Source organism: Amorphotheca resinae (assembly GCF_003019875.1).
Source record: "Amorphotheca resinae ATCC 22711 unplaced genomic scaffold M430scaffold_1, whole genome shotgun sequence".
Lineage (NCBI taxonomy): Eukaryota > Fungi > Ascomycota > Leotiomycetes > Helotiales > Amorphothecaceae > Amorphotheca > Amorphotheca resinae.
This window is the reverse complement of record NW_020194471.1, coordinates 3,093,434-3,112,731: the sequence shown is the minus strand read 5'-3', so window position 1 is coordinate 3,112,731 and position 19,298 is coordinate 3,093,434. Positions and strand designations below refer to the sequence as shown.

The following is a 19,298-nucleotide window of genomic DNA, read 5'->3' as shown; positions in this document are numbered from 1 at the left end:
CCTCTAGAAAAATGGCTTGCGGTACGTATTCTTTGATTAGATTTCAACAACAGTCTCCTTGATTTATTTGCAACTAAGTATCTTTCTGTATCTTTAAAGTGCTCTACACGTAGAGCTTATTCTTTAGTATCAAGTTATTTCAGTTTACTATGCGGGTTAACATTGCTTCTTCTTTCATTTTCCTTTTTGTCGTTCTGTACTCCTAATCGAGGTGCTGCGTCTTCGCTTGGCTACAGTGAACGAAACCGGGGGGTTGGAAAGAATCCAGGACCAACTACGGAGTAATCCCACCTTGCCACATCTACCTACCTGGATATTTGTTCAGAAAGGAATTGAGAATCCGATCAAAACTGTGCTCGGGAACGAGATATTACTGTACTACCAAGTCAAAATGACGACGAGGTATCGTGTTGAATTTAAGTCCACCCCTGTGGCCCGGACGATCTCGAACCCATCTAACGGAAACCAGACGCCCTTAAGACCCATCGTCGAGATCAATTCATAGGTACCTTACGCTCCCACGCCTGCCCCCCCTGTTCAAGGAAGTGTGGGGGTTCCCACTTGACGGATATTCAGATCAAGTCCCCACTGAACTCTCTCTCCGCCACTACCTACAGCTCACAGACTGCCATCTCCGGTTTGCTGACGATTGACCAGAATGGATCAAAGGATTGCTGGCCGTTCCGTTCGTGCTACATTCGCAACCCACGGGAGTGTTCGAGTCGCGAACTGGCACCGTGGCCCAGATGGCTGAAGAAGCTCACCGACGGTACGCCGAGATTATGCAAGATGTGGAGGACATGATAGATGACCACAGTAATTCCACCATCGCTGATTTCCCCGGGAAATACTGACCTTTCTCCTAGTTGCGCACCAGAAAGTTGGCCTTCATAGTCAATCCAAGCTGAAGTTGCTAGTACCAACTATCGGCGAATTTTTTACTCGACTTCCTCTCGCAGATGCATTTAGATACCAGGACAGAAAACGGTTCATCTCGTCTAGGCGATTTGTTCCACCGTCTTTCAATGACATCCGACTCATCTTGAACACGGCCCAGCTTATGGGCCTGATCAATGCGGGTGGAGTGGATCTTGCTACGTTTGATGGTGATGTGACCCTGTATGCCGGCACCTAGACAGAACTTTGAGTATCGTGTCTAACTCTTCTAGATATGAGGATGGGAAATGCTTAGAACCGACGAATCCAGTAATCCAAAGGATCATAAGTGAGCATTCATCGCATGTACATGAATAAAAGACCTCACGTGCTGATCGGTCTACAGATCTAATGAGCCATGGTACCAAAATCGGTATTGTTACAGCTGCCGGTTATACAGAGGCCGAAAAGTATTATGGCCGCCTTTACGGCCTCCTCGAAGCTATCAAGGAATCTACTATTCTCAGTCCCTCTCAAAAAGAAAACATAGTCATTATGGGTATACCATCTATTCCCTTTCTGCATCTAATATTCCCACCTCGTCCACTCCTTGTCCTGAGACCCGAACTGACTTGATACAGGCGGTGAATCTAACTTCCTCTTCAAGTACGACCCCACCTCTCCATACCTCCTCGCCCACCTCCACCGACGCAGCTGGATCCTACCAAGCATGTCAACCTGGAACCAACAAACCATCACGAACCTTCTAGACCTCGCCGAAGTCTCACTCCGTGAATGCGTGGCCAATCTCTCCTTGCCCGCAAGCATCCTACGCAAGGAGCGGGCCGTCGGGATCATCCCCTCTGAGCCCGGCTACCGCTTCCCCCGAGAGTCCCTCGAAGAAACCGTACTCAACGTCCAGAAGAAACTCGAAATGAGCGAGGTCGGGAAGCTTCTTCCGTTCTGTGCCTTTAACGGCGGAAACGATGTCTTTGTTGATATCGGCGATAAGAGCTGGGGCGTGTGTGTCTGTCAGAAGTATTTTGGGGGCTCGGCTAGTACTGTTGATGAGGGAGGGAGTATCAGAGGTGATAGGACGTTGCATGTGGGGGATCAGTTCTTGAGTGCGGGCAGTAATGATTTTAAGGCTAGAGTGGTGGGCACCACGGCTTGGATTGCTAGTCCGGCGGAGACGGTCGAGTTGTTGGATGAGCTAGGGGCCATGATGGGGGCCAAAAAGGAGTTGGCAGCAGGAAAGGAGTAGGGTAGTTGGGGCATTAGTTGATGGTGAAGGCGGATAAGCTATTTCAGAGACATCCACTGCCTCAGACATCAGGGTCCTTGTGAATGAATTACCTGAGGCGCAACGGCGAGTTTCAGCGAATTATTTGCATCTGTTGTAGGAATTAGTATGACCTCTAGTACTGTGGCATTTTCTGGAGCAAAAAGACATATTCTCTCGAGCAGAGTGCACTTACGTATCGCAAGTACAAGGTCCTCGGTTCTTAGTTCAGGCTCTTCATTACCTCTATAATTTCAAAAGTGGTATTTTCGAATACAGCACATCGTAGCCCTTTCCAACCCAGCCTCCTTCCTTCCCACCCCTAGCTACAACCCCAAGACCACCCGCCATCCACAAGCCCGCAAGAGCAAGACCCAGTCCATTGATCGTCCACCACCTTTTCTTCGCCCTTTTATCACTGCCATGAGGCAACCACCCATTCCACCTCGCCGCACCCCAAACAAAGTGCCCCGCCGCGACACCAAGCAGTGCCATATACCCTACCCATGAGACAACCGGATGTCTCGCAAAACCATGGCTCACAAACCCCAATCCTACCCCTGACGAACCGCCCTCGTAGATCAACGGCAGAGCACGATTCACGAATGCATGTCCAATTACTAACGGGGCGAGGATGTAGCCAGAGAGACTAGTCCATGATACCGCGGGCCAGACTTTCAGCCGTTTCTCCAAACGTTTTGATATAGGGAGGCTAGAAGCACCGTAGTATTCAAGATTGGCATTGCGCCTGTGAATCCGTAGGGCGAGCCCGGCGAGGATGTGCGTTGCAATTGGGAGTGATACGAGAAGCGGTTCGAGGGGGAATGATTGATAGAAGGGCCGCGTGAGGAGAAGGTAGGGTTCTGAAGCGGAGACGGAGCGGGTTATGAGGGGGATGATGGAGGTGTTGGTTATATGGAGAGAGGCATAGACTCCGAAGACGTAGGAGGAGTATTTCTGGAGCCGCGTTACTGCGTAGTGTTTATTAGCAGGATTCCAATGGTACGATGAAGGATATAACAAACGGTAGTATACAGGGCTATGTCCACTTCCACTGAGGCCTAAGACAGAGCCAAAAATCGAGGAGCTGGGCGATGCATTGGACGCTGGGACGGAGATCGAGCCGTGGCGGGACTCTGGGAGCGGAGTAGGGTCCACATACTGAAGGGACTCCAAATCCTCGTGGAACTTTGACGCCCTGGGGTTCTGACTGTCCATTGTATATGGTACGGAGTAGTAATGTACTGAAGGTAACTGGTAGACGCGATAGGCGAAAGCGAACCGACAATGTAGGCTGACCTAAAAATCACATGAATCGCGCCGCCGGGAGCCAGTCCAGAAGAATTATCTGGCTGTTCGACAAGATTGCCATAGGTCCTAGTATACCCATTTGCTTTAGTTTCAGTCTCAAGATCAATATTCCTCTCAGCCTCACCCGGCACAACTTTGATAACGAGCATTGCTAAAGGCGGGAGGTAAATAAGGCAGGCAGTCACCACTTGCTATGGACTAATATAGGAAGGCGGTGAGCATTTCAGGAAACCTCAATTATCTACCTAACACGACCTGCTCCTATCAAACAACCAATACTCAGAAAATCAACATGCCTCCAGTAAGCTTTTCAAACCCAAATTCCGCTAAAATTGACGTTTCTAACTATGTTACTTTATAGCGTGGCTTCACAAACCCCGCTCCCAAGACGGACAGCGCTCGAGAAGCTGTCAAGTCTTTCTACTGTACGTTTGCGCTCTGTCCGGCTCTTAGGATCATGTCTGACTTGTATCCCTAGGTGAGCTATGTAGTAAAGGCTATGCGCGAATGAACGAATATGAAACCCACCTCTCCTCCTACGACCACTCGCACAAGCAACGTCTCAAGGATATGCGCCAGCTAACACGCGATCCCATGGCCTCCACCAAAGCACGGAAAGCCGAAGCGAAAGCCAACTCACAATCCGGCCTCATATCGATCAAACTTGGTGGGGACACGGGGAGTAGTGGAGGCGGTGGTTTTAAGAAGGGGGGATTTAAGAAAGCGGGCTTCAAGAGCGCCTTCGCGCCTGTGGATGCAGAAGCTCCAGTGGCGGAGGAGAAGCAGGACGAGGGGCCTAAAAAGGCTTCACCGGGTAGTACGACTACGCCTGCAGAGGAGAATGTCGGGGGTGAGAGCGATACTGAGGATGAGGGGTATGAGATGTATGATCCAAGGCATCCAACGGATTGAGAACGGGGAACATCACCAGATCGCACTTCACATGTCGAAGCATAGCCACATATGGTAGCGTTCAGCTTCTGAGACGGCAGAGAATGTGGGAGATGAAGCACGGCGATGTTGCTAGTAGACACGACGGTGGTACAGATCTCCCGACTGGGAAGATACTTGGCATACCAGGACCTCAAAACGAAGATATCTCAGTTATCTTCCGGAGCTGATGAGGGAGGCACCCCCATCTCTTCCAGGCCGACATCTCTGCTAAGGATGGGTCGCAAAAGGGGCGAGTGCTAGCGAGGAAGGCATGTCACTCCGTTGTGGGGTCAAATGTATCAACAATCTCAAAACCACCTCCGTTCGTTCTCCCACATGTGTTGGGTTGGGCAATCTCCCTTCTCAAGACTATCTATAGGCAGGTATCTTCTTAGGAAAGCTCGGCTTTCTCACATAGCTACGCTCTTCAACTACTCTTAAATTGAGAAATAAATAAAAAAGCAAACCTCCCAAGACTGCGAAACCGTACTAACAATATCTGGATAACGGTTTGAATAACGGTTTGAATAATATGATACACGGATTACGAATTACATAAGCTTATCAATCATGCCAATATTAGCAATTTTGGACTAAAACCCCACCGGGTTAAAAGCCTAATTTAGACCTTGAGAGACTGTGCCTTCTTGCTATAGAAGATGGGGAATAGAGGTTAATAAATTAATTCATTGAGCAGTACACACAAGTTTTCTTGAGTGTGGCTGCGGGTCTAGATCTACTTGATTTGAGGATTTGAAAGAATTAGAAGTTTGGAATACCAAGTGACCAGAAACTGGGAGTGGTCAATAGGTATCATTTTGATTATCATGAGACCACCTTAGAAATACATATTACTGGCCATTATTCTCCTCTCCAGGTTCCATCTAAAGCATCTACAGTCGTAACATCTTCGCCACGTAGTTCTCAATCAGTCCCTCGTTGGGGAAAGCCATCTCCTCCAGCTTCGCAGCGTATGGGGTTGGAACCTCCGCACCAGTGATTCTCTGAGCTGGGGCATCAAGGTAATCGAAAGCATATTCCATAGTAAGAGCCAGGAGCTCAGCGCCGACACCGAACGCTGGGAATCCAGACTCGACGGCTAGCAGGCGGTGGGTCTTCTTGACTGATTTGACAATCGACTCGACATCGAGAGGCTTGATGGATCGCAAGTTGATAACTTCAACTTCAACACCGTACTTCTTCTTCAAGTTCTCGGCAGCGACAAGAGATTGGCCGACGCAGCGGGAGAGGGTGACAATTGTAAGATCCTTTCCAGCACGCTCAATCTTGGCCTTGCCGAAGGGGAGAACGAAGTCGTTTCGCTGAGCAGCTTCGCTCATGGGGAAGCTTTGGCCGTAAAGCAATTCGTTTTCAAGGACACAGACCGGGTTGGGGTCTCGAATGGCAGCCTTCATTAATCCCTTGGCGTCTTCAGCGCTCCATGGGGTGACGACCTTGAGACCTGGAATACTTCCGTACCAAGCTGAGAAGTCTTGGGAGTGTTGTGCTGCGACACCAGCTGCGAAACCGTTGGGGCCTCGGAATGTAATGTTGCAGGGCTGGATACCGCCGGACATGTAGTGGGTCTTTGCTGCTGAGTTGATGATTTGATCAATTGCTTGCATGGCGAAGTTGAAGGTCATGAACTCGCACTGTAGCACTCCTTAGATATTGCCTCCATGCCTTCCGGTCAGTTGATGACTTACGACAGGATGTAAACCAGCCAATGCCGCGCCGACGGTGAGACCCGCGAACCCAGATTCAGTGATGGGACTGTCAATGACCCTCTTCTCTCCAAATCGATCGAGTAACCCCTTGGTGACCTTGTACGCGCCATTGTACTGAGCAACTTCCTCACCGAGGATGAAGACCTTGTCGTTCAGTTCTAGTTCCTCCGCAAGAGCTTCGTTCAAAGCATCTCGAACAGTATATTCCTTCACTCCGCTTGTCTCCGCATATCCTCTGCTCTGGACAATGGCCGGAACCCGGGGAAACGATTGGAAGGCACTTCGAGCTGCTACAGGTCGAGCAGTGGCAGCGGCCACGAATCGAGATGCTGGGCGCAATAATCGTGACATCGTGTAAGGTACCGCAGCTACAAGAGGAAAAGAGGGTAATGGCAATTATGGAGAGAATGTAGAACGGGACGGTCGATATATTTCTTCACGCGCTTTCCACCGGCGTTGGGAAGACAGCTGCCAAATCCGTTGGGGATTTTGCGCTAAGGTCGCTTTAAGCCTAGCACCGATATGGATTTCTAAGTCCGCATTATAGCCGCGCGGAGTTATAACTTCCCCAGCCCACTTTCTAGAGTGAACAGATCGTCTTGATTCTGAGATTTTCATGAGGAGAGTATCAAGAAAATTAATTGCACTGAAGGGCAAGGTGAGGAAATAGCAACATTTAACGGCCGAGTATACGATAAGAAAGGCTGTGCATGGTTTATAAAGTTTACAACTTCACAAATGTTGAACTCAATAATGCACAGTATATTTAGCGGCACGCCCATAGATAAGGAAACGGACTTCAAATTTGGTGGGCGGCGGTGTAGGTGGCTGTTCATGGATTCTATGGTATGCAATAATAAATAACATCATGTCCACGACGCTGTATTCCGACACAAATAACCGGCCAACGCCCCTACCCAGTGAACCATTCTCCAGTTAAGTATCGCCAACTTATACTCCCATTGTAAAGTCGTGCTCGATTCCTGGTGTAACACTTGCCATGAACTGAGACATCGTCAGCATAACTCTGAACATATCATGGGCTTTGGACATACCTTCAAGAAGACAACCAGATATTGATCCACCCGAATCGCTACCTCTTCGTCTTGAGCAGACTCTGCATCATGCTGTAAGACCTCCCATTCATCATTCCCATTACCACCAGCCTTCATGCCTTCCATGACAGCCTTCTTGTCATCACTTCCCAGTCCAGTCTTCTCAAAATCATCTACCAACCCTTCCATTCCAGCGTCTTTGGCTCCAGGGACAATCTTCCCCTTCTTTAGCTTCTCTCTTCGGATCTTCAGCGCGGCATCCGCACGGTCTAGGAGAGTCTTCATGACGCTGGCATGCTTGCAAGGGTGGACAGAGGCCATTTTGATATTGTTGCTGAAATAAGGGAAATCCTCCAGCGTAACTGTCTTGTCTTTGTAGTCGCCAACAATGTCCTCCATCATGAGGTGGGGAGGGAGGGGTTGTGAGCTGGAGAGATAACCGGAGAGGTAAAGGCGAGGTGTGCGGTAGTATGGTGTATAGGCAATATAGAGGGTGTAGGTACGCCGAGACCTACTCATGAATCCAACATCAGTATCAATGCGACACGTGTAGAAGCATAATAACTGTCGAGGAGAGTACCTACGTGTCTGCTCCCTCGGCTTTTGGGTCTCGAATAATAGCTTCTTCGTCATCTTCCTCATCCTCCATATCTGGGATATCATCTTCATCCTCTTCTCTCTCGCCCATATTTCCGCTCTCATCAACCGTCCTCACATCTGTCAATCTAGCTGTCCCACTGGCAGCCAGCCCTCCAGTCCTCAGCCAGCCATCCTCGTCATCCCCGGCGGAATGGCCCTCAGCGCCCTTGAAGTCTTCCCCATCTCCAACCATCATCTCATCTTTTCCAGCATCTCCCGCAAAGTTTTCATCGAGCCTTCGGTGGCATGGCACTCCGCGCGTGACAAGGAACTGCTTTCCAGGAGGTAGATAGGATACACGTTTGCTCTCGGGAGACGCATCCGCCCAAGACCAGGTGGGGAACTTGTACACAAGGTAGTCGCCCGCAGCGACAAATTCTTCGGGAGTGATTTGCCCATTTGTGCGAAACGTCGAGGTGTGCGAAACGGGCGCCCACTCACGGACCTTGTCGAGAGTGCTGTGTATGAAGTTGAAGTTCATGATGACGATAGCGGGGTCGCCGTGGGGGATCGCTGTCGCTGTGCTTCCGAGTTTCTTTCGTAGGTGCGATCTCAAGTCCTATGCCTTGAAGTACCTTCTTTGAGAGATTGTGGTCGAAATATCACGAAGTACGAAGTATCAGGCCCGATGAGAAGGTGGTCGTGACATAGGCAGATGCCTCGAATGCTCATGGAGCTGCACAAAGGCAATGACGGGTTTATCCGAGTCGGTTTCAGCCTCGTGCTGACTGAGGTATGCTGCACGTGATTCGCCCCCCTCTTTCTGGTACCTAAAGGTAGTGGGGATCGACGAACTCAATAGAAGGACAAAGTAGATATACCTGGTGATCCTTGGAGCATGAGGCACGAGTTCAGGCCAAATTTGTTTCACCCTTCATATGTAGTATTAAATTCATCTTATCTTTGAATTGTTTGACAACTCGCGACCTAATCTGGGTTAAACATAACGCATCAGAGTCACCTCCTCGAAGCTCATAGTAATCCTCATATAAGTCTTCCCTAAATCACGACTAGCACGCATTTGAAGTGCTCTGCTGCTGCTCCCCGCCTATTCAGAAATGCCCTCCCAAGAGACTCCTGCCAAAGAGAGACGGCCGATCCACAGGTTCCGCACTGGACAAATAGCCTCGTGACTTGGGTTGTAGCCGTCCCTCCCTCGTCCAACTCATGTCAATTTTTTGAGTTCATGCCAATGCCGCTGAGGTGCAAGATCAAAAAATTTAGAAATAGAAGACATTTTCAAAAGTCTTGAATGCCAGTCTCACCACCAATAACCTCCACATCCGGATTTTCTTCACCAACCCATTCTGGCTCCTCATCATCAAACCATTTCTCCTCCTCCTCTTGGCTTTCGATGATATCCCATTCATCACTCTCATCTACCTTTTTGTAATCAAAGTCCGGATCTTCCCCATTCAAAAACCTGATAGTCATTCCATACTTCCACCTCTCAAACCCTTCCTCTTTGCTTTTCGGAACTTCATCAGGGTCCTCTGGCAAGACTTCACCATCTTGACCTCTAGGGTAACTAACAAAAGGTATCGAGGCTTCGGAAGATGACTGCGCTGGCTCGCCATCTAGATTTTCGCCTTTCAACGCTGCCAGTTTGGCTTCTGATCGATAAAGATCTGCTTCCAATACGCCCGAGTAACCTTTAGACCGGCCATCCGCTTCCCGTTCTGCTGCTGACTGAAATCTTCTGACGCAACGGTCATACAGTAAGGGATCTGATGCTTGTTAGTCTGCCTCTTTGGTGATCGAGCAGTATTGATGCACCTGCAAGCTCGAGGTCGGGAGAGGTGAAATAGGAGGGATGCTGGTCCAGGTACATCTTGCGGCGGTTCTTGATACGTATGCGAGCAGTACGCTGCAAAGATTCGGGCGAATCTTGTTTGGCTTCACCTTCAGGCTCTACGATGAGAGGCATGCTGTCTGTCTTCACATGCAGTCGATTTGAAGGAGATTGGATCATCGGTTCCAAGTGGTCGCACAGGACGGTATGGATGAGATGGGGTTCAAGTGGCACGATTCTGTCAGAGAAACAAATATTTCGGTTGTCGAAGGCCTCGGCTCGACCCCCGCAAGGTCCCGTCTTCGACGACGACCAAGACGACGACAAACTCTAGAGTTTTATCCTCGCCTTCAAAAGCACTCGGTGTATCAAAATGGATATTACCTCAAAGGTCACCGATCATTCGATCCTTCCATCTCCTCCATTCGTAGAAGTCGCTGGAATACCCAACTTCCGTGACCTTGGAGGCTACCCCATTTCGACTTCACCAAGTCATTCAGTGCGAAGAGGATTCATATATCGTTGTGCTGAACCTTCAAAAGTCACTAAAGATGGAATATATAAGATTCAAGGCCTAGGGATCACTCATATTTACGATCTGAGATCAAACGTTGAGATTGAGCGAGCTCAAGCTGCTGGGCGGGGAGGGATAGTTGAATTGGATGGCTGTACTAGAGTCTTCTTGCCTATCTTTACGGATACTGATTATAGCCCTGAGAGCCTGGCTCTCGTATACAAAGATTACACAAGTGGCATAGAGGTGAAAAGAAAAAAAATGTCTGCATCCTGACATGGATGGTATTAGCTAACTCAGCTCAGGGTTTTACTCGAGTTTACACAAGGATTCTCAACAAAGCTGCGCCTTATTACAAAACAATATTGCTGCATCTCGCGGACGAGCCTTCGAAACCGTTGATCGTTCATTGTACAGCTGGGAAGGACAGGACTGGTATCATATGCGCCTTGATCTTGTCTCTTTGCGGCGTTGATGATGAAACCGTTGCGCAGGAATACTCACTTACCGACCTCGGCCTTAGCATGGAGTGGAAGGAAGCTGCGGTTGAGCATCTGATGAAGAATTCTGGTCTCAAGGGCAACAAGGCTGGGGCTTTGAATATGATAGGTTCAAAGTAAATTTCCCCTTTCATTGCTGAGACCCTTCACTAATAAGCCCCTCCAGGGAGAACATGCTATCAGCCTTGAGGGTGGTTAATGAAGAGTTCGGAGGAGTAGAGAACTATATGATTGGGAAATGCGGTCTCACGAAAGAGCAAATAGAGAGGATTCGTGCTAATCTAATTGTGGAGAAACCTGCCTTTCATGCCAAGGCTTAAGACAACTTGCAGACATCCTAGATACCCAAGGTTTTTCACGGCTCATGAACCTTTCTTTAGGGTAGAATAGATTCAGAACAGCCGGTTTCGAAACTGCAACTGGAATGTAGACTGCTCCGATCTTGATTTAATGCCATTTTAGGTACTATTAATTGTTTAATGAAATAACAGAACAAATTTAACTTTATTTACGATCTCGAAGATAGTCATTAAGTCCTGGACATTTGAATTCGAACACTGTTTACGATGAAGCCTCGGACTTGGGTGAGGGACTCGCGCTCTGCTCCACCTCCCAGAAATTAGGAGGCTCACGTGACCAGTTCCTCGCTTACATACTTTCTCCATATACTTTTTCTCTGCTTCCTAGCTACATTCAAATTACCAACATCTTTCAAACATCAACGACCACCAACCGGCCAGCTATTTCTCCCTGCGCCGAATTGAGGTGAACTGAGGATGCCGCCTCCATTAAGATCTCCATCAGTCATTCCCTCGACCTCATGCGCAAAACAATTGCGTAAAACGGCCCAGTCGCGGTCTTTCTCTTCCACTCCACAACGAGATCAAAGAGCCACAAGAGCTCGCCGACAATTCTTTCGATGGCTGGGTACCCAGGGACAGAATTTTCTTAACCCATTACCGAACTCAACAAACTATCTCAGTGCATATAATGCCGCGGGACAGCTAAAAAGAGTCGTAGAAGCTGCGTCAGACAGAGCAGAGAGATCACGGCAATCGGGTGGAACATCTAATAGCAATGATAACAACGAGTCTGGGGGAGGAAACTCCAATGGAGAGCTACCCCCGGAGACGGTGAGAGATTTACGACCGTTTCCGATGAATCCCGCGTTCGTTAGCCAACCGGTGCTCAGTGAGGAAATGCGAGAAAAGATATGGGAGAGGATCATGAAGAAGGGTCAATCCGTTCGAGAAGTCAGTGCCAGCCTTGGAGTTGAGATGAGTCGGATAGGGGCTGTGGTCCGTCTGATGGAGATCGAGAAGGAGTGGCAGCGAATAGTAAGTTTCTCTCCTGTGGCTTTTCTCAACGACACACTTTTATGATGATCTCAAAAAATAAATCGATTAGTCTTTAAGACAACCACATGGTTACAAAATTTAGCATGCGAGCCTCTCTGAAATTTACACTCTCACTCCTTATTTCATCTCATCTCGAGCCAGACATTAGCTGATATTCATAATTCAAGGGGAAACCGCTCGCCAGACCATATGCAAAGGCAGTCATGTCTATGCTTCCACAAACACATTATAGGCCCGACGACACCAATCCAAGGCCGCACGAATCCATCAATGATCTCCCATTGCACGCGGCGACCGGGGCGCAAATCTTCTATCCAACATCCGAATCTAGACATTTTACCCGTACCGATGCCGCCAGGATCTTCGATGATAATCTGCTTCCCGCGGATGACCGAGTACCACATCCAGAATTGACATTGATGCACAAAGATTTCAAAGCCGGCATGCCACAAGAGCAGATCCTAGCTAGGCAACGAGCTCGAGAGGAAGCCGAGGCGAAGAGGAAACAGGCAGCATTGGACAAGAGGAAGAAGGACCGGGAGGAGGTGCAGATCGTCGACAACGGGAGATGGCACTTCAGATTCACAGATATCAATGTTGATGAGGCCGGGAAGGACGGCAGAGGATATAGGGGAGTGGGATGGCGCTATGGTGTTCCGTCTATGGACAGGAGTCGGGGCGCTATCAAGATCCCTACAAGGGTCGAATGATGATATCTTGTATACTTATGTATAAATGGGGGTTTGATGAGGCGCTCTCGGTACCCCTCCCTTGTATTTTTATATAATACTGAAAGAACTGTAAAAAATCATGAGTCCCTTTATCCACCTTACGCAGATCTGAACATATACGTAGCATGGTGTTTGCTAACAAGAACATATTTACAGATAACGGATTTATTTCTCAGTCTCTTATTTATTCTTTCCGGTGTATGCTGCTAGAGTACCAAGCAGTTGATCCCCTTTCGCTTTCCTGAATCTTTACCCCCCCCCGCCTTCTTTTTCTTCTGGAAATTCGTAAACAACTAAAGATGAACTATATCACGAAATAGATAAATATCTTCATCCTTCCAAGCGTTCCGAACCCGGATTTTTGAGATGGAAGCAGACAGTCTGGTTTCGAGCATCAGTATAATGCGGTACGCGCGGGTTGTAGATTGCTAGATATATATAACTGGGGGATGGATGGGGATTGTCAGTAGGACATAGTATCATAGCACAATAAGCAAAGCATTTTTCTTGAATGAAATATACCAATCGGTAATGAAGATACACTCTCTCTCCAGCCACTAGAAACAGATCACCACCTCAGGATGCAAGTTCAATCTTTGTTCAGAAATTAAATAGAGAGAGCTCTCGATATACGATCTATTCGTGCTACACAGGCAATGTACAGAAAAATAGTATGCCCCTTAATCAACCAGAGACCTTCATACGCCGCGTCGCTGAGCTGTCACGAATAAAGTTCCAAGCATTCCACCCACACGCACCACATTGTATCAATTCCATCAATCAAGCCCATGCATCCATCAAAGCGCGCTTCCCCGTCTTAAAAAAAAAGGGGCCACAAGACCATCCATCGTAGAAACATAAGGCGTGGGAAGAGAGCGAGCGTGTCCAGCACACGGAGAGGAAAACCACTTGAAAGTTACGAACAGCAGAGGAGATTTGGGATTACGTGCCAGGCAGTTCTACCCAATCGATATGGAAGGAAGTATGCCATCTGAACACTAGGCGCGATGGAGCCGCTCTGGATACCCGCCTGTTGGTCAGTGCCGTGATGACGTCTGTGGATGGCCTTGGTCAGTTCCTGCTGGAGGCAGCGCCTGATGTCCCCCTTCTGGTTTGCGGCCGGCTGGCCAAAAATCAATAGCTGCCACAATATCTTCGCCTCGTTCGTCCTCGTATGCGTAAATGATCTAATCGTGTCAGCAATGTTCAACTATACCCAGAGACTAGTATCCTACCTCCCGAGTACTTGTGTGAAGCATCCGAATATTCTTATGCGGCACAATATGCACCGCATTTGTGTCGATATTCCTAATCTCGATGAAATTCGATTCAAATGCGAGTATCCAGGGGTACGAAAGAGCGAAGCTCTGAGGCTGCCCTTCCCAGTCAATCCTCCAGTCCGGTCTTGCTCGCCAACCATTGCGATTGACAAAGAATGAGAACTCAGAATAGTTGAGAAGGAATTCACCGTTGAGACGTTCAATGTGAATTGGCCTAACGTTCTCTTTGCGCGCCACGAAATCCAACGACGTATCTGCTTGATCGAGGAGTGATTGCGTTTCAAGTGTTTCCAGAGACACAACTTCAAACCCACGTGCGCAAGCCACACAGAGCTTCGACTTGAGGAAGTGTATAGACGAGGATTCAGTTGGAATGTAGAACTCCTTGAACGCTTTCAGTTCATCCTGCCCGCTATTGAACATCTTGAATCCTTTCTGCTTTTTGCCCTTCGACATAGCATCATTGGGCTCAAAGACCTTGATAGTGGTAGACAGTGCTGAGGATTTTACGCAGCAGACAAGATGTCGGCCAAGACATATGCCTGTCTTGAAGAAATTGCAATGGCTTTGGATCTTCTTGGGTCGCTTGGAAAGTGCAGGCTCGTGGGGATTGAGCGCAGACAGGGAATACGACAGCAGTGATTTTTGTGACAGGACCAAGAGTAGTTGATACTCCTCCAGAACGTCAATTTGAGTAACGTTCGTGGCATCTAAGACTCGAATGGGCTTGGCTGCAGCATCCTTCGCCCTACGATCCGAGACGAAGATGCCAGAGTCAGTACCGTAGATCAATTTGCGACCACCGTCTTGTGATTCGTCAGTAACTGTTTCATCAGAGCTTGGGGGAGAGCGCATACCGAAAGGTGCAACACAGTTGACCCTGTTGACAGACGTAAAGAAATTATTGCTCAAAATTGACCTGTTGTAGAAGTCTCCGCGCTTCCGAAGGATAGTCTGCTGGTCTCCGATGTGTTCCATCCACTTCTTCCGTGCACCTTGAGTACTTGCATAGAGTGTGAGCTCGTAACCACCTTTTCCAAGATGTCGGAAAGTGATCGGGAACCCATCCTTCTTAGAATTATCAGCTGTGTTGTTTTTAGCTCCTGGAATTAAGCTAGATGATGGTCGTTTCGCTATGCCAAGCTTCGGAATTACTTCGTCCATTTCACGGATGGCCAGTAACTCTAGAGGAATGGGCCGTCGGTAGACCTTCACTTCCTCTTTTTTGCCAACCGTCTTAACACGGACCAAAAGCATGGCGTGGTCGAAGAGATACGCTTGGATATCTGAGGGATCAGTTGGGGTCTTCTTCAAGGTTCCCTTGTATATCAGCTCTCGACCATCATCTGTGAGCTTCAAATCCACACGTTCGTTCGGTCGGAATCGAAGCTGCTCATGGAGTCTCTTTAGGTTGAAGCGGTTTTCCGCCTTGCCAGACTCGGCATTCACACGGGTCAAGAGATCGCGAATCATTTTCATGGCCTTCGGAATATCTTCTGTATCCTTGTTCGAGGGGTCAGTATATTTAAGGACATTCTCCAATAGAAGTGGATATCTTGCGAGTCTCGTCGTAGGCTTCGTCAAGTATCCGTTGAGCTCAAGTTTCCTTGATTCCTTCCGCCGCTCTGTTTCATCTACAAACTTCCCGAAATATGGGTTCAGTGAGCGCTCATTCTCGAACTCAAACTTCCCAGCTAGTTGATTCGAGCCGTATGTGATGAATGGTTCGAATTGCGGAACAAACTCGAGGAAGATATCGCCCACGCATTGCACAACTGGATGTTTCCTTTGTCGCTCTGTCAGTGCTTCAGCAAACCTTGAGCTGACACCGTGGATACTTGGCGGATCAATAATGTTGGAAAATATGGTTCGCACGATCCTCTCTTTCCGTGACTCCGGGATTGGCGAGGGGGCAGCAGGATTCGTAGAACGCAAGGGGAGGATCCAGAAATCTCGCAAGTACTCCAAATCTTTCACGAAGTCTCTTTCGGTATACATGATTTCGGAAATGACCTCCTGGCGCTTCTTCTCCCGATCACCAACACTATTAGCGATCTCCTGGGACACGGTGTTGATCCACAATTTTTGCTCATCCGGCTCGTCCGCATCGTGTAGACTTGCTTGTGATTTCTCACGCCGAAGACCTCCCTGCGGCTTTAAGTTCAACCGTGATTGTTGCTCAAGTCTACGCGGGCAAGCTATCGAATAGCACAGTTGGTCCCTGGTACATGTTGGAGAGTAGCACTCGGTAAGCAACACAAAGACGCCATTAACCTGTGGCGCTTCATGCGGTTCATCCATCAACGTCTCTCGGAACTGATACATCTCCGTGGTGGAGTCTCGCAACCGGTGGTCGTAGGTCACATCGTGGAAGAACTTCTGAGCATCCAAGGCACGTCCAAGAAGCAGGGCTAGATTCCTATCCGTAGTCTTGATGATGTAGGAGATAACGTCGACGGCTTCAGCTCCGCTGAAGGCGTTCTTGTACGTAAGGTCGTTCTTCGTCCTATCACCCACTGAGATTTTCTCCCTGAAACATTCTCCAACGCGTGATAGCAAGGCAGGGTACACTAATGGCGACTTTTGTCGACCACTGCTGACAGACTTAGTAACGGATGACCGATGTTGAAGAGCCTCTGCCTGTTCGGGCGGGACAACAGTTGAAGCCATTGACATCGAGCGACTCGCATCGCCCACAACTGTTGATGCCATGCTAGCCGTACGAGTCTGGACAGCAGGTGCACTTCTCGCTCCAGGATATCCATTGGGTAATGGTTCCTGCGGTCCAGATGAAGAAGTTCTCCTATTCGGAATAGTTCGCCCACTCGCAGTCTGATGTTGATCCCGATCCTGAGGGTAGCTCGTCATGGACATTGCCCTCTCATCGTGTCGTTCGGGTACTGTTCGTCCCTGGGCAGTCATCCGGGAAGTCTGTGGGTGATATGGACCTTGTCTGAAAGCAATTGCCGGGGACGGATTAAAGGTAGCTGGGGCTGGCGGTGAATACATTTGTGGCCTCGGAGTGCTCGCCATCGATTGTGATCGGTACGGATCCGAATTCAATGCTGGAGCCGGACCAGGTCCACTACCGGTGTAATATCGCTGCTGAGGCATCCTTTGCCCATATTGTGATTGAGGAGTGCCGCGAGGGTCGACGCGTTGTGGTAAGGGGTATGCCCGCCGGTCTGGCCGGACTTGCTGTGGCAAATAGTGCGGTTGAGGTTGAGATGGAATTTGACCCGGTAAGGACTGTCGCGGCGGCTGATTATAGCCATTTGGCATGCTCCCACCATTCGGCGCGCTGCCATTTGGCGGAGGATACCCGCCTGGGCGTGGAGGGGGCGGCCGCTGCATCCCACCACGCATTCCTAGGTCCTGCGAAGTCATCGTCTGAGTGCGAGCTTGGTGCATCGCAGGAGGAGGGGTGGACGAAGTCATAGTCTGAGATCGACCCGGTGGAGGGGAAGCACCAAAGATATTCGAGAACGCGGCTTCTCTTTGGTAATTCGAGGCATGCCCAAACCCATCGGGACGGGGTCCACCTGATCGGCCTTGCTGGTAGTCTGCCATTTTGTCTGCTGACTATGATGAGATCAGCTTCCTGCTCTGCGGTCCCTTATATCTTCAGATAGCTGTTGGGATGGGGAGAAGCTTACGCCTCGAAGCCGAGGAGAACAACCCCGGCTTCAGTTTCTGAAGTCAGAACAAGCCCCTTATCCACCTGCCGACGCCGACGGGGTCCCGTCGTATGTCGACCGATAATTCCTGGCCGTCACTGGGACGAGGTCGAAATCGTGGTGGTTTGTTGGTCCTTCCTGAGGAGAGATTGTTTCAAGCGAAAGATCCTACACCTAAGCAGGGGGATATCGCTAATAGTCAGCGGCAGAGGTACAGATCAGATAGAGGCAATGACATCGAGCTATCATGACAGCCCCAGCCCAATGATTGTTGTTCAGTCGTTGAAGGTGGGAGGTCCGAATCTTGGGATGCTTCGCGATCTCCAGAGGTTCAACCATGTCGCTGCTTTCGGTTAGCGTGCGAGGGTCTGCCATCCGGAATTCAGAAATTAAGGTAGATACGAACTTTTGCCCTTTTTTCCAGCCATGCGGCGAAGGAAAACGTAGATTTTATGTCTACTATTACAGCTACAAAGTACAATAAAGAGCCTGTAGTCTTAACTCCCGTCAGCCCATCAATTTGGTTCGAAATGCCCGCAGAGGGGAGAGAGGAGTAGTTTAGGCACGTGACTGTAGCGAGCCAGCCTCCGGTAGCGTGAAGCTTCGAGGCGGCTGAAGCTATTGACCGTATCCTAGGTACCTATCACGTCTCCTCAACGTCACCTGAAGGCCTTTGACACCTGCCCCCATTGTCGCCCAGCTCTATCGCGCGTTCTGCGAGCTGAATTCACCATGGCAGAATCAGTGCAGTCACCGATGTTTGCGCCTTTCTTCGGAATGGTAAGCAGAGCCAGGTTCACGATGCTTGGACTTTACTGATACCTTCTGCAGGCCGGCATTGCGTCCGCAATGACATTCGGATGTAGGAAACAACACTCAAACTATCTTGAGATACACTGACGATTGCGGCCAGGTATTGGGGCTGCGTATGGGACCGCCAAGTCGGGCATTGGAATTTCGGGCGTTGGGACATTCAGACCAGATCTCATCATGAAGGCATGCCAGAGAACGCGTCGAACGTAGCGACTCTGCTAACGTTTCTCCCACAGTCACTTATCCCGGTTGTCATGTCAGGTATTATTGCGGTTTACTCGCTCGTCATCGCGGTCTTGATAGCAGGTGATATGGGCCCACCGCCCCAGCAGAATTACAGCTTGTTCAAGTACGCGTACCACCTTACCTAGCACCCAATGGGCTTGTGCTAACGAACCTCAGCGGCTTCATGCATCTAGCGTGTGGTCTCTCCGTTGGTTTAACCGGGCTGGCCGCGGGATATGCGATTGGGATTGTTGGAGATATGGGAGTCCGAACATACATGTATCAGTCGAGAATCTTCGTCGGTATGGTTCTGATATTGATTTTTGGAGAAGTATTGGGTCTCTATGGGTCAGTATATCTGGGTTTGAAGCAGGTTGTGCCCTACTGACGCGCGCAGTCTCATTGTTGCTTTGATCCTCAATACGAAGAGCAGAGGATAGGCGAATTCGAAGCTGTACAACGGGATGATTAAAGGGAACAAGAGAAGGCACAATATCAGCGCGGATGTTGAATGGTGGGACGAAGAAACATTGTCTGATTAAAGCGGTAGGGTATTTGCATTGCTGGGAGTTTTGGGGCGTGTAT

At 49.2% G+C, this 19,298-nt stretch overlaps 10 protein-coding genes across 10 annotated transcripts; 5 read left to right on the top strand and 5 right to left on the bottom strand.

The window, feature by feature from the left end:
- Positions 1–298: 298 nt before the first annotated feature.
- Positions 299–2,140, top strand: M430DRAFT_132317 (hypothetical protein; the record flags this gene model as incomplete). Its single annotated transcript, XM_024862246.1, has 7 exons — positions 299–416; positions 470–505; positions 658–816; positions 867–1,119; positions 1,170–1,225; positions 1,283–1,435; positions 1,518–2,140. Exons 1-7 carry the CDS (start codon positions 392–394, stop codon positions 2,138–2,140), a joined length of 1,305 nt encoding a protein of 434 aa, XP_024725643.1. The 5' UTR covers positions 299–391.
- Positions 2,141–2,404: 264 nt separating this feature from the next.
- M430DRAFT_47167 (hypothetical protein) lies at positions 2,405–3,376 on the bottom strand (the record flags this gene model as incomplete). Its single annotated transcript, XM_024867906.1, has 2 exons — positions 2,405–3,129; positions 3,184–3,376. The coding sequence occupies 2 exons, from the start codon at positions 3,374–3,376 to the stop codon at positions 2,405–2,407; spliced, it is 918 nt and encodes a 305-aa protein (XP_024725642.1).
- A 302-nt stretch (positions 3,377–3,678) lies between these two features.
- On the top strand, positions 3,679–4,874 carry M430DRAFT_132312 (hypothetical protein). The gene is made up of 3 exons (XM_024862245.1): positions 3,679–3,770; positions 3,831–3,894; positions 3,948–4,874. The coding sequence occupies exons 1-3, from the start codon at positions 3,762–3,764 to the stop codon at positions 4,379–4,381; spliced, it is 507 nt and encodes a 168-aa protein (XP_024725641.1). The 5' UTR covers positions 3,679–3,761; the 3' UTR covers positions 4,382–4,874.
- Positions 4,875–5,073: 199 nt separating this feature from the next.
- On the bottom strand, positions 5,074–6,517 carry M430DRAFT_132309 (hypothetical protein). The gene is made up of 2 exons (XM_024862244.1): positions 6,109–6,517; positions 5,074–6,054 (listed from the first exon to the last, which is right to left on the bottom strand). The coding sequence occupies exons 1-2, from the start codon at positions 6,478–6,480 to the stop codon at positions 5,296–5,298; spliced, it is 1,131 nt and encodes a 376-aa protein (XP_024725640.1). The 5' UTR covers positions 6,481–6,517; the 3' UTR covers positions 5,074–5,295.
- A 563-nt stretch (positions 6,518–7,080) lies between these two features.
- On the bottom strand, positions 7,081–8,500 carry M430DRAFT_132305 (hypothetical protein; the record flags this gene model as incomplete). The annotated part of the gene is made up of 3 exons (XM_024862243.1): positions 7,769–8,500; positions 7,185–7,695; positions 7,081–7,134 (listed from the first exon to the last, which is right to left on the bottom strand). Exons 1-3 carry the CDS (start codon positions 8,302–8,304, stop codon positions 7,081–7,083), a joined length of 1,101 nt encoding a protein of 366 aa, XP_024725639.1. The 5' UTR covers positions 8,305–8,500.
- A 562-nt stretch (positions 8,501–9,062) lies between these two features.
- On the bottom strand, positions 9,063–9,750 carry M430DRAFT_15342 (hypothetical protein; the record flags this gene model as incomplete). The annotated part of the gene is made up of 2 exons (XM_024863224.1): positions 9,063–9,550; positions 9,600–9,750. 2 exons carry the CDS (start codon positions 9,748–9,750, stop codon positions 9,063–9,065), a joined length of 639 nt encoding a protein of 212 aa, XP_024725638.1.
- Positions 9,751–9,947: 197 nt separating this feature from the next.
- On the top strand, positions 9,948–10,949 carry M430DRAFT_132298 (hypothetical protein; the record flags this gene model as incomplete). The annotated part of the gene is made up of 3 exons (XM_024862242.1): positions 9,948–10,375; positions 10,435–10,745; positions 10,787–10,949. Exons 1-3 carry the CDS (start codon positions 9,989–9,991, stop codon positions 10,947–10,949), a joined length of 861 nt encoding a protein of 286 aa, XP_024725637.1. The 5' UTR covers positions 9,948–9,988.
- Positions 10,950–11,405: 456 nt separating this feature from the next.
- On the top strand, positions 11,406–12,697 carry M430DRAFT_15340 (hypothetical protein; the record flags this gene model as incomplete). Its single annotated transcript, XM_024863223.1, has 2 exons — positions 11,406–11,966; positions 12,155–12,697. 2 exons carry the CDS (start codon positions 11,406–11,408, stop codon positions 12,695–12,697), a joined length of 1,104 nt encoding a protein of 367 aa, XP_024725636.1.
- A 1,058-nt stretch (positions 12,698–13,755) lies between these two features.
- M430DRAFT_92448 (hypothetical protein) lies at positions 13,756–17,436 on the bottom strand (the record flags this gene model as incomplete). The annotated part of the gene is made up of 3 exons (XM_024869711.1): positions 13,756–13,905; positions 13,954–14,804; positions 14,856–17,436. 3 exons carry the CDS (start codon positions 17,434–17,436, stop codon positions 13,756–13,758), a joined length of 3,582 nt encoding a protein of 1,193 aa, XP_024725635.1.
- Positions 17,437–18,313: 877 nt separating this feature from the next.
- M430DRAFT_55505 (hypothetical protein) lies at positions 18,314–19,223 on the top strand. The gene is made up of 6 exons (XM_024868546.1): positions 18,314–18,455; positions 18,507–18,537; positions 18,589–18,671; positions 18,725–18,837; positions 18,891–19,061; positions 19,111–19,223. Exons 1-6 carry the CDS (start codon positions 18,408–18,410, stop codon positions 19,151–19,153), a joined length of 489 nt encoding a protein of 162 aa, XP_024725634.1. The 5' UTR covers positions 18,314–18,407; the 3' UTR covers positions 19,154–19,223.
- The last annotated feature ends 75 nt before the right edge of the window (positions 19,224–19,298 follow it).

What these genes read in the sequence shown, in the direction of transcription:
- M430DRAFT_132309 (XM_024862244.1), bottom strand. Translation starts at nt 6,480, where the DNA reads ATGTCACGATTATTGCGCCCAGCATCTCGATTCGTGGCCGCTGCCACT. An exon ending in TGGCTGGTTTACATCCTGTC is followed by an intron (nt 6,055 to 6,108) that starts GTAAGTCATCAA and finishes GGAGTGCTACAG; the next exon opens with TGCGAGTTCATGACCTTCAA.
- M430DRAFT_132312 (XM_024862245.1), top strand. An exon ending in AGCTGTCAAGTCTTTCTACT is followed by an intron (nt 3,895 to 3,947) that starts GTACGTTTGCGC and finishes TTGTATCCCTAG; the next exon opens with GTGAGCTATGTAGTAAAGGC.
- M430DRAFT_55505 (XM_024868546.1), top strand. Translation starts at nt 18,408, where the DNA reads ATGGCAGAATCAGTGCAGTCACCGATGTTTGCGCCTTTCTTCGGAATG. An exon ending in TTGCGCCTTTCTTCGGAATG is followed by an intron (nt 18,456 to 18,506) that starts GTAAGCAGAGCC and finishes TACCTTCTGCAG; the next exon opens with GCCGGCATTGCGTCCGCAAT. An exon ending in GACCAGATCTCATCATGAAG is followed by an intron (nt 18,672 to 18,724) that starts GCATGCCAGAGA and finishes TTTCTCCCACAG; the next exon opens with TCACTTATCCCGGTTGTCAT.